General features: G+C 45.2%; 1 protein-coding gene across 1 annotated transcript in view; it reads left to right on the top strand.

The window, feature by feature from the left end:
- Window positions 1-2,645: 2,645 nt before the first annotated feature.
- Window positions 2,646-16,827, top strand: part of CCDC77 (coiled-coil domain containing 77) — a 39,104-nt gene continuing 24,922 nt past the window's right edge. Inside the window, 2 exon segments of the mRNA XM_017858586.1 lie at window positions 2,646-2,822; window positions 11,041-11,272. Of these exon segments, the coding sequence (XP_017714075.1) occupies window positions 11,099-11,272 (174 nt within the window). The 5' untranslated portion in view covers window positions 2,646-2,822; window positions 11,041-11,098.

Genomic DNA, 16,827 nt, shown 5'->3' with positions numbered 1-16,827 from the left:
TTTTTGAGATGGAGTTTCGCTCTTGTTGCCCAGGCTGGAGTGCAATGGCACGATCTCAGTTCACTGCAACCTCCGACTCCCAGGTTCAAGTGATTCTCCTGCCTCAGCTCCCAAGTAGCTGGGATTACAGGCATGTGCCACCACGCCTGGCTAATTTTGTATTTTTAGTAGACACGGGGTTTCTCCATGTTGGTCAGGTTGGTCTCAAACTCCCGACCTCAGGTGATCTGCCCGCCTTGGCCTCCCAAAGTGCTGGGATTACAGGCATGAGCCACCGCGCCCAGCCTGAAATATATTTCTTAATAAGACCTGAAAGTCAAAAATGACTCCTTGATCCATGAGCTGCAGAATGTCTGTTGTGTTTGCAAGCATGAATGCAATATTCATCTGTTTGCACACCTCCACCAGAGCTCTTGGGTGACCAGTTGCATTGTGAGTGAGAAGTAATATTTTGAAAGAAATCCTTTTTTTCCTGAGCTGTAGGACTTAAAATAAAACATAAATAAAATGGTGGACTTAAAATATTCAGTTACCCGTGCTACAAACATATATGTTGTCATACAGCTTTTTTTGTTCCATTTATACAGCACAGGCAGACTATATCTAGCATAATTCTTAAAAGTTCTAGGATTTTAGGGATGTAAATGAGCACTGGCTTCAACTTAAAGTCAACAGTTGCATTAGCCCCTAACATGAGAATCGGTCTGTTCTTAGAAGCTGTGAAGCCAGGCATTGACTTCTCTCTAGCTACGAAAGTACTAGCTGGCATGTTCTTCCAATAAAAGGCTGGTTCAGATACATTGAAAGTCTGTAGTTTAATGCAGTCACCTTAACCAGTTACCTTAGTTAGCTCTCCGAATAACTTGCTGCAGCATCTACACCAGCACTTGCTGCTTCACCTTGCACTTTTAAGTAATGCAAATAGCTCCTTTTTTTTGTTTTTTTTTTTTTGTTTGTTTTTTGTTTTTGAGATGGAGTCTCACTCTGTCACCCAGGCTGGACTGCAGTGGTGTGATCTTGGCTCACTGTAAGTTCTGTCTCCCAGGTTCACACCATTCTCCTGCCTCAGCCTCCCAAGTAGCTGGGACTACAGGCACCCGCCACCACGCCCAGCTAATTTTTTGTATTTTTAGTAGAGACGGGGTTTCACTGTGTTAGCCAGGATGGTCTCGATCTCCTGACCTCGTGATCCACCTGCCTCGGCCTCCCAAAGTGCTGAGATTACAGGTGTGAACCACCGCGCCCGGCCGCAAATAGCTCCTTTCCTTAAACCTCGCGAACCAGCCTCCGCTAGCTTCCACCTTTTCTTCTGCAGCCTCCTCACCTGTCTCAGCCTTCATTTTATCGAAGAGTTAGGACTTTGCTCCAGGTTAGGCTTTGGCGTGAGGGAATGTTGTGACTGGTTTGATCTTCTGTTCAGACCACTCAGACTTTGTTGATATCAGCAATATCTGTTTCACTTTCTTATCATTTGTGTGTTTACTGGAGCAGCACTTTTAATTTCCTTCAAAAACTTTTCCTTGGCACGCACAACTTGGCTAACTTTGGTGCAAGAAGACTGGCTTTCATCCTGTCTCGGCTTTCAACATGCCTTCTTCACTGAGCTTGATCGTTTTCAGTTTTTTATTTAAAGTAAGAGATGTGTGACTCTTCCTTTCGCTTGAACCCCCACTGTAGGGTTGTTAATTGGTCTAATTTCAATATTGTTATATCATAGGAATAAGAAGGCAAGAAGAGAGGGAGAAAGGCAGGGAGACTGCTGATCTGTGGAGCAGTCAAAACATCCACAACATTTATTAATTATGTTTGTCATCTTATATGGGCATAGTTCATGGTGCCCCTAAACAATTACAATAGTAATATAAAAGATAACAGATCAGCATAACCCATACAATAATTATGAAAAAGTTTGAAATACTGTGAAAATTAACAAGTGTGGTGCAGAGACACGTAGTAAGCCTGTGCTGCAGGAAAAATGGCGCAGATAGATTTGGTTCCATGCAGAGTTGCCACAAACCTTACAGTTGTAAAAACAGTTATCTGGGAAGCGCAATAAAGGAAAGTGTGCCTGTAGCAGACGCACGTTCCGTTTAGACATCCTTAGGACTCATACCAGCGAAGGGCCCAGCTTTTCCATGCCAGTAGCTGCAATTAAGCGCTTTCCCCCCCACCTTTACACCTTGCTTTCTGGAAAGATGAGAACATAATGGATTTTGAACTTGCTTTGATCATTAAAGCCCAGTGACTCACATTTCTCCGGAAAAGGAAGCAGTGTCTGCTATGGAACAAACAGTAGAATTTTAATACATAATCCCCTGACCGTAGAAACTGAACCTCAGGTCCTATCCTGGCTCTAGGCCAGCAGGTCATGGAAGAGTAAACTTTTCTTAGAATCTTTATCTTCTTGAGACAAGCTTGGAAATGACAACATATATGTACCATGAACGCGAAGCACCTGAGCTCAAAGCAGTTGAGCAATCTGAAGTGGGGGTGCCCGGAAGTGGTGCGTTCTGACCCCAAACGTCACATTACCGGTACCTGGAGGAGCGGGTTGCAGTCCAGCTGCATCGCCCCGCGCAGAACTGCATGCAGAGGGAAAACTACGTTTCCCAGAGACCTCTGCGCGGCCAGGAGCACTGCGAGGACGGGCGAGATGGGGCGGGCCTCTGTGTGACGGCCGTTCCCATTGGTGCGCAGTCGAAAGGGCCGTGTAAACTCCTGCGCGATTGCACGGATTCAGGGACGGGCCGTGGCGCCGCGACGCTCCTTGGTTTGACTTTTGTGTTTCAGTTGAGTTCCCTGACTCGGAGTCTCAGTGTGTCGTGAGTATGGAGTTTCGGGTTTGGGGTGAAGGGGTTAGTAAGAGGCCTTGGGAAGAAACTCTTGTGAGGGAGAAGTAACCGCGGAAGCAGTGCGGAGGAGAGGGACGTGAGCCTGGAATCTGGTGCCCGTGGAGGGGCTGGGGACCTGAGGAGAAAGTTCCAAGGTGCAAAGGGAGAGACCTCAGGAGTGCTGGAGGGTGGGGACCTGCAGCAGGGAGGAAGTCGAGCATGGGATGAAGTGGGGAAAGGAGTGCAGGATTCGGACGCCCTGGAGATGGGTTCCGGCATACGCTCACCCCACGCTGGTCGAACCCTCAGGTTCCTCATTTGTAAAATAAGGGATAATAAAAATACTTACCAGTTGTGGGGATAATAAAATAAATTTCACAGATTTGTCACATGGCTAAAAGAAAAAAATTCAAAGTGCTACATAAATGTTAATTGTTAGTAGACAAGCTACAAGAATATATTTAAGCAAGGATATTGGAGATAGGTGCAGAGAAGCTCGCTGAAACCCGTTAATTTACCTGTCAACAAGGGCATTGTTCTTTGGAAGAGGCAATGAAGAGTAAGACGCGGTTTCTGTCTGCGGGGAACGCACGCTAGCCTGGGAGAAACGATAGCAATAAAGAACTCTAATATGTTGACTTGTAGAGAATTTCAAAGGCAGTTCTTTTGCAGTTAGATCATTTTTGCTAAATCATTTTGGATGGGGAGACTCAGGAAAGAGAAAAAGGAGGTGCTATTTAAGACGAGTTTTCATATAAAGACTAGATTTTGTTCAGTGAAATGAGGGCTGTGGAGGGAGCTGTGTTCCAGCTAGAGGGAAGCTCATGAACAAAGGTATGAAGGCAGGGAAGTTATCTGGAGACATTTAGGGGAGTAGAAGGAAATAAGGGAGGAAAGTTAGGTTTGGCCCTTATGTAGAAAGTCGTGAATTCCAGGCTAACAAGTTTGATTTAGTGCTTTAGGCTATGAGGTTCTACTGATGAATTTTATTAAAGAAAATGGTTCGGGAGAGGCAAGGAGTTGGTAGAACCGTTAAGCTGTTGTAGTGGTATGGGTAAGAAGTATTGAGACTCTGAATTGACATGGTCATTGTGGAGATAAAATATACAAGATATTCATATGGTTAGACAGGAGATTCAGGAGAATGAGTGATCAAATGATGAATTTAAGTTGCCAACTCCTAGTTGCTTGGAAACGTCGAATTAGTACCTAAAATAGGAAAGTCAGAAGGGTCATGTTTGGATAAAAAGATGATGTGTTAGGTTTAGGAAATGTTAGTTTTGAGATGCTAAAAAAAAAAAAACCTAACTTGAGTGATTTCTTTTTTAAGTTAAACATTTCAAGCACCAGTGGGACTATAGGTGAAAATGTCCAGTACATTTTTGTTAATTCAAATTAGGAGGTTGAAAGAGATGTTTGTTTATTCAACATGTAATTGTTACTTACTATATGCTATGTAGTGTTTTAGATGGTAGAGTTAATAATAAAAACAGGAGGAATAATGATGTTCCCAAAGAAATGGTTAGAGGAAATGATAAAGAAAGCTGAAGACAGAACCTTTGGGAGTTGTCAATAATAATAATAGTCCACATTTATTGAGTGCTTATATGTCAAACACTGTCACTCGGCCCTATATTCATTATGTCATTTAATCCATATACCAACCTATGACATAGAAGTAACTGAAATTTAGAGACGATAACTTACCTGAGGTACACAGCTAATAAGAGGCAGGGCTTTGACTCAAACCCAAGTCTGATATCAGAGCCTAAACTCTCAACTACAAAGCAATTATTTATTTTTATTATTATTATTTTTTCCAGATAAGGTCTCACTCTGTCGCTCAGGCTGGAGAGCAGTGGGGCAATCTCAGCTCAGTGCAGCCTCTGCCTCCCAAACTCAAGCAATCCTCCTGCCTCAGCCTCCTGAATAGCTGGGACTACAGGCACGTGCCACCACTCCCAGCTAATTCTGTAATTTTTGTAGAGACAGGGTTTCACCATGTTGCCCAGACTGCTCTCAAACTCTTGAACTCCAGCAATCCATTCACCTTGGCCTCCCAAAGTGCTGGCATTAAACAGGTATGAGCCACTATGCCCAGCCTATTTTAATTTTTTTTTTTTGAGACAGGGTCTTGCTCTATCATCTAGGCTAGAGTGCAGTGGCACGATCACTGCTCACTGCAGCCTTGAACCCCCAGACTGAAGTGGTCCTTGCACCAAGCAGGTGGGACTGCAATGCCACCGTGCCCAGCTAAGTTTTACATTTTTGGTAGAGATAGGGTCTTGCCATGGCCTGGCCATGCCAAGGCCCAGCCCCAAAGCGATATATATTTAAAGGGTAGTTGGCACTACCAGGCACAGTGGCTCACAACTGTAATCCCAACACTGGGAGGCAGAGGTGGGTGGATCATCTGAGGTCAGGAGTTTGAGACCAGCCTGGCCAACATGGCAAAACCCTGTCTTTACTAAAAATACAAAAAAAATTAGCCAGCCACAGTGGCAGGTGCCTGTAATCCTAGCCACTGGGGAGGCTGAGGCAGGAGAATCACTTGAACCCGGGAGGCGGAGGTTGTGGTGAGCCAAGATCGCGCCATTGCACTCCAGCCTGGGTGACAGAGCAAAACTTCGTCTCCACAAAAAATAAATAAATAAATAAAAGGGTGGAACAGGGAGACCAGTTAAGAGACTGTTGTAGTCATCTGGACAAGAGATAACAGTGGGTTGGAAGCCAAGTGCAGTGACTCATGCCTGTAATCCTACTACTTGTGTGGCTGAGGGGAGAGGATTGATTGAAGCCAGGAGTTTGAGACAAGCAAGACCCAGTATCTAAAAAAACTAAAAAAACAAAAGCAAAAACAGCGTGCTGGACCAGGGCAATGAGGGTAGAGGTGGTAAGTCGTTGTCAGATTCTAGGTATCTTGATAAACTAGCCAGTAGGATTTGCTAATGGGTTATGTGTGGCATGTAAGACAAAGAGATGAGTAAAATTTCTCCAACCAAGTTTGTTTGTGATAAACAACTGGCAGCGTAGAATTAGTATTTACTGGAATGTAGAATTCTGAGAGAAGAGCAGGTTTTTGTGGTGGGAAGTATGTATCAGGAGCTCAGTTTTACACTTGGCAAGCTTGAGAGACCTGCTAGACATCCACGTGGAGAGACGGAGTAGTCAGTTAGATGTGTAAGTCTAGAGTGGAGGGCAGAGTAAGGACGGAGGCATCAATTTGAAAACTACTAATGTGTACATGCTATTTAAAACTGGGAGACTTCAGGAGATCATCAAGGCAGTGAGTGATGACCAGTAAGGAAAGGGGACAACCAGGAAGAGGTGTCCTGGAAGCCAAACAAAGACAGCTTTGAAGGAGTCAGGGAGAGAGGCACTGTGGGGTTCTGAGCAGGAAAATGGTATATGGAAGTAACAGTGGTGATTGTCTCTTTTGATACTTTTACACAAAATTCTTTCCCAAGGGACTGAAGAATTTTTTTTTTTTCTTTTTTTTTTTTTTTTTGAGGACGGGTCTTACTCTGAATCGCCCAGCCTGGAGTGCAGTGGCGCGATATGGCTCACTGCAAGCTCCGACCTCCCAGGGTTCACGGTCCATCTCCTGCCTCAGCCTCCCGAGGTAGCTGGGACTACAGGCGCCGCCACCATGCCTAGGCTAATTTTTTGTATTTTAGTAGAGACGGGGTTTCACCGTGTTAGCCAGGAGTCTCCATCTCCTGACCTTGGATCCGCCACCTCGGCCTCCCAAAGTGCTGGATTACAGACCTGAGCCACATTGTTCCCGGCCACAGAACTGAAGCATTTTAAGCAATTTATACCAGGTAGAAGGGGAATAACAGAACATCATCTGACTTGTGAGAAATAAGAATGGAGTTGACAGAGCATGCTTGATAAGAAGCTTTCACCAAAGCAATAAAAAATCAGCCTCTCTCTCTCTCCTTCCTTTTCTTGTCAATCATATAACATGGAATTGGCTTCCCTTTCCAGCCATGAGGTTATATCTTCCTGAAAATTTCTATGATTAAGGTTGCTTAAAGTACAGAGCTCAAGATCTTGCTTTATCAGTTGAGATGGAGATTATGAAGAGCCTTTTAAAGTTTGTAAGTAATTTTTTTCTTTCTCACGATAATAGAGAAAGCACAAGAAATGAAGATTGCATCAGTGGTTTTGTATTCATTTTAATTAGTATAGTGGGTGCTCTACCTTCATTTCCATTTGATTACTTCTGTTTTTGGAGAGAGGGAGTGGGGGTCTTCAGGGAAGTCCATTTGTTGGTGAGCTGGCCTTGAACTCCTGGGCTCATAGTATCCCATCTCCTCAGCCCCCTGAGTAGCTGCGCCAGTGCACCTGGCTCTATGTGTGTTTCCTGCTGTAGAGATTTTTCTGCATCTCCTTCTCCTATCCTTAACTTCAAAGAAAAGATTTGTAGATTTGTTTTTGTGTTTTTGCAGTAAGAAGAGACCTTTCTTTCTTTTGTGTGCTTATCCATTAAATAATTCAATGCCATTCTGATTTTTATTGAAAATAATTATGAGTACCTTTTGAAAATGCAAAAGGATTCAGGATTTGGAGATACTTTAAAGAATACTACATTTTAAGCCGGGGGCGGTGGTTCATGCCTGTAATCCCAGCACTTTGGGAGCTGAGGTGGGCGGATCATGAGGTCAGGAGATTGGGACCAGCCTGGGCCAATATGGTGACCCCATCTCTACTAGAAATACACAAAATTAGCTGGCGTGGTGACGGGCGGCGGTAGTAGTCCCAGTACTTGGAAGGCAGAGGCAGGAGAATCGCTGAACCGCAGAAAGGGCCAGAGGTTGCAGATTGAGCCAAGATCAAGCACTGCACTCCAGCCTGCGCAACAGAGTGAGATTCTTCTCAAAAAAAAAAAAAAAACAAAACTACATTTTAAAACATCAATTCTTTCCCAGAGGAAATAGGATGATATTGAAGAGGGAACCCAGCATATGCATTCTGATACTGTTTTTATTTCTATCTGGCCCCATTAATTATGATTTTTGTGTATTTGATAGGTGTGAAAAAGGGACAGCATGAACTTTACCCAAAACACACCCCTGTTCTGCAGAAAGTAAGACCATTTGCTATTTTTTCAAGTTGTTAAGAAATCAGACTTATATAGCCTTAGACTAAGTTAGGCCTAGGAACTGGGAAGTATTGGAAACATATTTCCTGATGGTTCTTTTTTTTTTTTTTTTTTTTTTGAACAGAGTTTCACTCTGTTGCCCATGATGGAGTGTAGTGGTGCAATCATAGCTCATTGTAGCCTTGACCTCTTGCACTCAAGCAATCCTCCTGCCTCAGCCTCCCAAAGTGCTGAGATTACAGGCATAAGCCACTGCGCCCAGCCTGAAACAACCCCTTTAGAAAATATGAAATGTTGGCCGGGCATGGCGGCTCACGCCTGTAATCCCAGCACTTTGGGAGGCCGAGGTGGGCAAGTCACAAGGTCAGGCGTTTGAGAACAGCCTGGCCATCATGGTGAAACCCCGTCTCTACTTAAAAAAAAAAAAAAAAAAATTAACTGGGCATGGTGGCAGGCGCCTGTAAACTCAGCTACTTGGGAGGCTGAGGCAGGAAAATTGCTTGAACCCAGGAGGTGGAGGTTGCAGTGAGCTGAGATCGCGCCATTGCACTCCAGCCTGGGCAACAGAGCAAGACACCATCTCAAAAAAAAAAGAAAGAAATGTTAAGTAAAACAGTATTTCTCTCACAAGTTTTTAATGATTGGGAAAATGTTTAAGTTTTTCTTCGTGCTAGTTGACAAATTTTAATATCTCTGCATGCTTATGTATTAGAAGTGAGCACATATATTAACTCTAACTCAGAGCTTCTGGTATAGTTTCTCCACTCTGCTGTCTATTTTGTTATGTTATAAATTGCAGACAACCAAATTTGATTTATTTTCACAGGAGGGTTTCTCTTCTTCTGTGCTATTTTTGTTTTGTTTTTTTGTTTTTTGAGACAGAGTTTTGCCCTTGTTGCCCAGGCTGGAGTGCAATGGCATGATCTCGGCTCACCACAACCTCCCTCCCAGGTTCAAGTGATTCTCCTGCTACAGCCGAGTAGCTGGGATTACAGGCATGCACCCGGCTAGTTTTTTGCATTTTTAGTAGAGACACGGTTTCTCCATGTTGGTCGGGCTGTTCTCAAACCTCCGTTCTCAGGTGATCCGCCCGCCTTAGCCTCTCAAAGTGCTGGGATTACAGGTGTGAGCCACTGCACCTGGCCAGTACTGTTTTCCAACTTTCATTATTTTAGCTCAAGTCTTGTTTGCTAGAAACAAACAAACAAAAACTTCTTGTCCACCCTTTTTTGTTGTTGTTGTTGAGATGGAATTTCGCTCTTGTTTTCCAGGCTGGAGTGCAATGGTGCGATCCTGGCTCACTGCAACCTCCATCTCCCAGGGTCATGCAATTTTCCTGCCTCAGCCTCCTGAGCACCTAAGATTACAGGCACGCGCCACCATGCCTGGTTAATTTTGTATTTTTAGTAGAGATGGGGTTTCACCAGGCTGGCCAGGCTGGTTTTGAACTCCTGACCTCAGGTGATCCACCCACCTCAGCCTCCCAAAGTGGTGGGATTATAGACGTGAACCACCACACCCAGCCATGTCCAGCCTTTAATCAGAGTCTTTTTGCCAGTTATAACATTTAGTTTTAATCTGTGTGATTCAAATGTCTCATATGCTAGAGATTAGCATCTGATGTATTTGTTCCAATTGCAATATGTCTTTTTTTTTTTTCGAGACATAGTTTCACTATTGTTGCCCAAGCTGGAGTGCAATAGTGCAATCTCTACTCATTGCAACCTCTGCCTCCAGGTTTCAAGCAATTCTCCTCCCTCAGCCTCCCAAGTAGCTGAGATTACAGGCACATGCCACCACACCTGGCTAATTTTTGTATTTTTAGTAGAGACGGGGTTTCACCATGTTGGTCAGGCTGGTCTCGAACTCCCGACCTCAGGCGATCCACCTGCCTTGGCCTCCCAAAGTACTAGGATTACAGGTGTGAGCCACCATGTAATATGCCTTTTTTTGTTGTTTTTTGCTTGATTTGTTTTTGGAGATGGAATCTCACACCCAAACTGGAGTGCAGTGGCGTGATCTTGGCACTTGAACCTGCCTCAGCCTCCCGAGTAGCTGGGATTACAGACATGCGCCACTATGCCCGGCTGATTTTTGCATTTTTGGTAGACTAGGTTTCACTCTATTGGCCAGGCTGGTCTTAAACTCCTGACCTCAAGTAATCCACCTGCCTTGGCCTCCCAAAGTGGTGGGGATTACAGGCGTGAGCCACTGCACTCGGCCTGCAATATGTCTTATAGTAGTACTACACTTTCTAATTGTTACTACGTGGTCTCCCTTAGTTCTTTTTTTTTTTTTAATTATCTTTTTAGTCTCTAATGGATTTTATTTTTACTTCTTTAGAGACAAGGTCTTGCTATGTTGCCCAGGCTGGACTGGAACTCCTAGGCTCAAACAGTCCTCCCACCTCAGCCCCCTGAGTAGCTGGGACTGCTCAGCCACTCAGCTGTGCCACCATTCTTGGCTCTAACATGTATTTTGAATCCAGCTTTAAACCATTAGTACTTGGAAGATAATTAATAAAATTATTTACTATCCTGTCGTATCAAACTTTCAATTTTTTTTTTTTGAGACGGAGTCTCGCTCTGTCACCAGGCTGGAATGCAGTGGCACGATCTCGGCTCTGCCTCCTGGGTTCAAGCGATTCTCCTGCCTTGGCCTCCCGAGTAGCTGGAACTACAGGTGCATACCGCCACGCCCGGCTAATTTTTTTTTTTGTATTTTAGTAGAGGTTTCACCATGTTGCCCAGGCTGGTCTCGAACTCCTGAGCTCAGGCAATCTGCCTGCCATGGCCTCCCAAAGTGCTGGGATTACAGGCGTGAGCCACCGTGCCTGGCCAAGATTTTTTTTTTTAAATAGAGACAAGGTTTCACTATATTGACCAGGCTGGTCTTGAACCCCTGGGCTCAAGTGATTCTCACACCTTGGCCTCCCGAAGTGCTGGGATGACAGGCGTGAGCCACTGCGTCAGCCAAACTTCCAAATCCGTGAGCACCTTCATTGTAAGCACTTTAGGAACACAAAAGCTGCTTTGATTTAGAAGGTCATAACTCCTAAACTCCGCAGAGTGTAGTGAATATATCATTTCCAATTTCACACAGGCAAGCAGTTGTCTCCAAACGTGCCGTTGCCACCAGTGGTCCCACCAAGAGGAGGGGAATGGCAGACTCACTGGAGTCAACCCCCTTGCCTTCCCTCGAAGATCGTCTGGCCAAACTCGGTCCTTCTAAGGAGCTCCTGGAATATTATCAGAAGAAGATGGCTGAGTGCGAGGCAGAAAATGAGGACTTGTTGAAGAAACTGGAACTCTACAAAGAAGCTTGTGAAGGACAGGTGAAGAGACGATGCACGCTTTTTCGGAACTCTGATGAAGTCTTCATTCATTAGAGATGCTCTGCAAGTGCCAGCTTGTATCATAAGCAGATGTTGTATAAAAATATTCCTTTTAGGCCGGGTGCGGTGGCTCACGCCTGTAATCCCAGCACTTTGGGAGGCTGAGGCGGGCGGATCATGAGGTCAGGAGATCGAGACCATCCTGGCTAACACGGTGAAACCCCGTCTCTACTAAAAATACAAAATTAGACGGGCATGGTGGTGGGTGCCTGTAGTCCCAGCTACTCGGGAGGCTGAGGCAGGAGAATGGCATGAACACGGGAGGCGGAGCTTGCAGTGAGCCGAGATTGCGCCACTGCACTCCAGCCTGGGCGACAGAGCGAGACTCCGTCTCAAAAAAAAAAAAAAACAACAACAAAATATTCCTTTTTTATTCCCCAGCCCAGCTACTGGGCCCTTCAGGCCCTCCTTGGATCATAAGCCCCAAAAACTGCTCTTCCTCTCAAATCTTAGATTCTGACATCTCCATATCTCTTATACCTAGTTCTTTCCTTTCCTTATATCTGAGTAGTCCTTAACTTCTTTGTTACCTCTGTAGCTTCCTGAATTTTCGGTTTTCTAAGTGCTGCATATAGGTCTGACATCATGTCCTTCAAACCTAAACCCCATGATGCTTTACTGCGTAGTAACTGCGCTGCCTGCAAATGACCCCTTGCTCAATTATTCTTTTGCTCCACCTGCATAGCAAAAACTAAGCTGTGGCATCATCCATTTCTCTGCCACCTGTTCTCCTATAGCAGGATTTCTTGACCTCAGCATTATTGACATTTTGGCCTGGATGATTCTTTGTTGTGAGGGGTTGTCCTGTGCGTGATAGGATGTTTAGCAGCATCCCTGGCCTCTACCCACTAGATGCCAGTAACACAACACCCCCAGCTGCGACAATCAAGAATGTCTCCAGACATTGCCAGATGTTTCTGGAATGGGTGTGTATATGTGCAAAGTCACTCCTGATTGAGAACACGGTTGTAGAAAGGTCATAAATCAGTACATAATGAATCGACGGTAAACAAATTCAGCTGTACCCTCAACCACTATGCAACAGTTTTCTTACCTATCCATACTGGGTTTCTTCTCCTTCCACATCTGTGCCGTACCCTCACCTCTAGCCCGCAACCCCTTCTTAGCCCTCTCTCAACATCTTTCCTGCTCATCTTCACACAGTTACTCCGTCCATATCTGTCTCCTTCTTCTTTCCTTTGATTGCTTTTCTTTTCTTTGTTTTTTTTTTTTATATTTTTTTGAGACGGAGTCTTGCTCTGTCGCCCAGGCTGGAGTGCAGTGGCGCGATCTCGGCTCACTGCAAGCTCCACCTCCCGGGTTCACACCATTCTGCTGCCTCAGCCTCTCGAGTAGCTGGGACTACAGGTGCCGCCACCGCGCCCGGCTAATTTTTTGTATTTTTAGCAGAGACAGGGTTTCACCGTGTTAGCCAGGATGGTCTCGATCTCCTGACCTTGTGATCCACCTGCCTCGGCCTCCCAAGTGCTAGAATTACAGGCATGAGCCAATGTTCCCAGCCTGTTTTTTTGTTTTTTGAGATACGGTCTTACTCTGTCACCCAGGCTGGAGTGCAGTGGTATAATCACGGCTCACTGCAGCCTTGAACTCCTGGGCTCTACTGATCCTCCCACACTCAGCCTCCTGAGCAGCTGGGGCTACAGGCACACACCACCATGCCCAGCTAATATTTTAAAAATTTGTTGTAGAGACATGGTCTCACTGTGTTGCCCAGGCCGGTGTTGAACTCCTGGGCTCAAGCAATCCTCCCACCTCAGCCTACCAAGGTGCTGGGATTACAGGTGTGAGCCACGGCACCTGGCCTTCAGTCACCTTTCTGATGATCATTCTTACTGCTTCAGGAACAAGGCATCTTTGCCTATTTGAGCTGGATTGATCCAATGCCTACTGTGGGCCTCATCCCTTTTTCCTCCTGAGAAACCTTACTCCATCATTTTTTTCTCCGCTTTCTGTTGTATTTTTTTTTTTTTTGAGACGGAGTCTCGCTCTGTCGCCCAGGCTGGAGTGCAGTGGCCGGATCTCAGCTCACTGCAAGCTCCGCCTCCCGGGTTTACGCCATTCTCCTGCCTCAGCCTCCCGAGTAGCTGGGACTACAGGCGCCCGCCACCTCGCCCGGCTAGTTTTTTTTGTATTTTTTAGTAGAGACGGGGTTTCACCGTGTTAGCCAGGATGGTCTCGATCTCCTGACCTCGTGATCCGCCCGTCTCGGCCTCCCAAAGTGCTGGGATTACAGGCTTGAGCCACCGCGCCCGGCCTTTCTGTTGTATTTTTAACTTCTTGCTTGATATTAGCTTTTTCTTCTCAGTATATAAACATATTCCAGTCTTTCCAAACTTAAAAGAAAAATGAAAAACTCTTCTTTCATTGTGCTTCTCTCTCTAGCTACTTTTTTATATAAATGACTCTTTCTTTTCCCAGCCACACTTCCAGAATCTTTTGACTTTCCCATTCACTGAATGGGAATTTTTTTTTTTTTTTTGGAGATAGAGTCTTGTTCTGTCGCCCAGGCTGGAGTGCAGTGATGCAACCTTGGCTCACTGCAACCTCTGCCTCCTGGGTTCAAGCAATTCTCCTGCCTCAGCCTCCCAAGTAGCTGGGACTACAGGTGCACGCTGCCATACCCAGCTAATTTTTTGTTTTTTAGTAGAGGTAGGATTTCACTGTGTTGCCCAGGCTGGTCTCAAACTCCCGAGCTCAGGCAATCTGCCCGCCTCGGACTTCCAAAGTGCTGGGATTACAGGAATGAGCCACCACGGCCAGGTGGGGAATTTCTTGACTGCAGTTTCATCTCTGTCCTTGCCACACCACTAAAACCGTGCCTTCTGTGTTCTCCAAGTACCTCTTTGCCAAACTTTTCTCTTTTTTACCTTTTGCAGCGTTGGTCACTTTTGACCTCTCTTTTTCTGTAATTTTCTTCCTTTCTTGATTTCCTTTTTTTTTTTTTCTTTTTGAGACAGTCTCACTCTGTCACCCAGGCTGGAGTGCAGTGGCGCGATCTTGGCCCACTGCAACCCCCGCCTCCCGGGTTCAAGCGATTCTCCTGCCTCAGCCTCCCGGGTAGCTGGGATTACAGGCACCCGCCACCATACCCAGCTAATTTTTGTGTTTTTAGTAGAGACGGGGTTTCACCATGTTGGCCAAACTCGTCTCAAACTCCTGACCTTGTAGTCGCCTGCCTTGGCCTCCTGAAGCGCTGGGATTACAGGCGTGAGCCTGGCCTCCTTGATTTCCGTGTCATTTTTCCTTCACAATTTCTATCTAACCTCTCTGATCAGCTCATCTCAGTGTCCATTAACAACTCTCTTTCCTTACTCTTAAACATCAGAGTTCTTCCAGATTCTACTCTAAATGACCTTGTTTTATCCTTGTATTACACTACTCCATATGTGATGAGGACTGTTAAATAACTAACCCTGACTCACTTTTCTCCTGAATTCCTTTCTCTACCCCCTCTTCCCCACCCGCACATGTATCACCACCATTTTGCCGCCCTCCATTCCTCATTCCTTAACTTTTTCTGTATTCTTTGTCTTGGTAAATGGCATCATTGCCTACAGTTCTTTCAAGCCCCCTACACTGAATCTTTTGGCAAGTCCTATTGATTCTGCTTCCTAAATATTACTTAATCCATTCCCACACCCACATCACTCTTGCTACGATGCTCATGCAGATGCTTGAGTTGCATCTAAACTATGACAGTATCCTCCTTGCCAGTACCTGCCTCTGGTCTCTTACATTCCCAGTTGGCCTCGCATTTTTCACTCTAACGGTACTGAAATATTTGTGCTTGTCCAAATCTATTAGGCTTTTGTTTTTTGGAGGTTTGCTTGTCATTTTTCTCCCATTATGTGTATATACAATGAATTACGGGTAATTCATTCCATTTGAGCTACTGAGTAGCCTCAGGATGGTGGCTGGTTGCCAGATGACGGTGATGCAGCATCTCTAAGTACATTTACTGGGACAGGGTGTGAGTCACCATGCCCAGCCTCATTTTTTTTGTAGATTCTACAAAAAAAAAAAAGTGTTTCCAGCCTTTTGAGTTCCACTGTGGACCCATATGCTGTCCCTTTCTCCGAATCAGTTGTTAATATTTATTTGTCATTTTTATCACATTGTGTATGTATCTATAGACTTCTAGATTTTTTGTTTTTTGTTTTTTGAGTCAGGGTCTTGCCCTGTTGCCCAGGCTGGAGTGCAGTGGTGTGATCATAGCTCACTGCAGCCTCAAAGTCCTGGACTCAAGCAATCCTCCTGCCTCAGCCTCCCAAGTAGCTGGGACTATAGGCATGTGTCACCATGCACAGCTAATTTTTTATTTTTTATTTTACTTTTTATTTTTGAGACGAAGTCTTGCTCTTGTCACCCAGGCTGGAGTGCAGTGGCGCGATATTGGCTCACTGCAACCTCTGCCTCACAGGTTCAAGCACTTCTCCGGCCTCATCCCCCTGAGTAGCTGGGATTATAGGTGCCCACCACCACACCCGGCTAATTTTTGTACTACTAAAGTAGAGACTGGGTTTCACCGTGTTGACCAGGCTGGTCTTGAACTCCTGACCTCAGATGACCTGGCCGGCTTGGCCTCCCAAGGTGCTGGGGTTACAGGTGTGAGCCCCTGCACCCCGCCCCATTTTTTATTTTTTGTAAATACAGAATCTCGCTCTGTTGTCTAGGATGGTCTTCAACTCCTGGGCTCAAGCATCCTCCCACCTTAACCTCCCAAAGTGTTGGGATTACAGGCGTGAGTCACTGCGCCCAGCCTTTGTGAAATTATTTTTAATGACCTTACCCAATTTTAAGTGTTCAGTGGTGTTGAGTGTGTGTGTGTGTGAGTATGTGTGTATATATACCCAATTTTAAGTGTTCAGTAGTGTTGAGTGTGTGTGTGTGTATGTGTGTATATATACCCAATTTTAAGTGTTCAGTGGTGTTGAGTGTGTGTGTGTGTGAGTATGTGTGTATATATACCCAATTTTAAGTGTTCAGTAGTGTTGAGTGTGTGTGTGTGTGAGTATGTGTGTATATATACCCAATTTTAAGTGTTCAGTGGTGTTGAGTGTGTGTGTGTGTGAGTATGTGTGTATATATACCCAATTTTAAGTGTTCAGTAGTGTTGAGTGTGTGTGTGTGTGAGTATGTGTGTATATATATACCCAATTTTAAGTGTTCAGTGGTGTTGTGTGTGTGTGAGTGTGTGTGTGAGTGTGTGTGAGAGTGTGAGTGTGTGTGTGAGTGTGTGTGTATGTGTGAGTGTGTGTGTGAGTGTGTGAGTGTGTGTGTGAGTGTGTGTGAGTGTGTGTGTGTTGAGTGTGTGTGTGAGTGTGTGTGTGTTTTTTGAGTGTGTGTGTGTGAGTGTGTGTGTGTGAGTGTGTGTGAGTATGTGTGTGTTGAGTGTGTGTGTGTGTGAGTGTGTATGTGTGTGTGTGAGTGTGTGAGTGTGTGTTGAGTGTGTGTGTGTGTGTGTGTGTGTGTGT

The sequence above is a fragment of the Rhinopithecus bieti genome, unplaced genomic scaffold (genome assembly GCF_001698545.2).
Source record: "Rhinopithecus bieti isolate Rb0 unplaced genomic scaffold, ASM169854v2 scaffold_45617, whole genome shotgun sequence".
Taxonomy (NCBI): Eukaryota; Metazoa; Chordata; class Mammalia; order Primates; family Cercopithecidae; genus Rhinopithecus; species Rhinopithecus bieti.
Note: the sequence above shows the minus strand (reverse complement) of the source record. Positions and strands in the feature narration are given on the sequence as shown.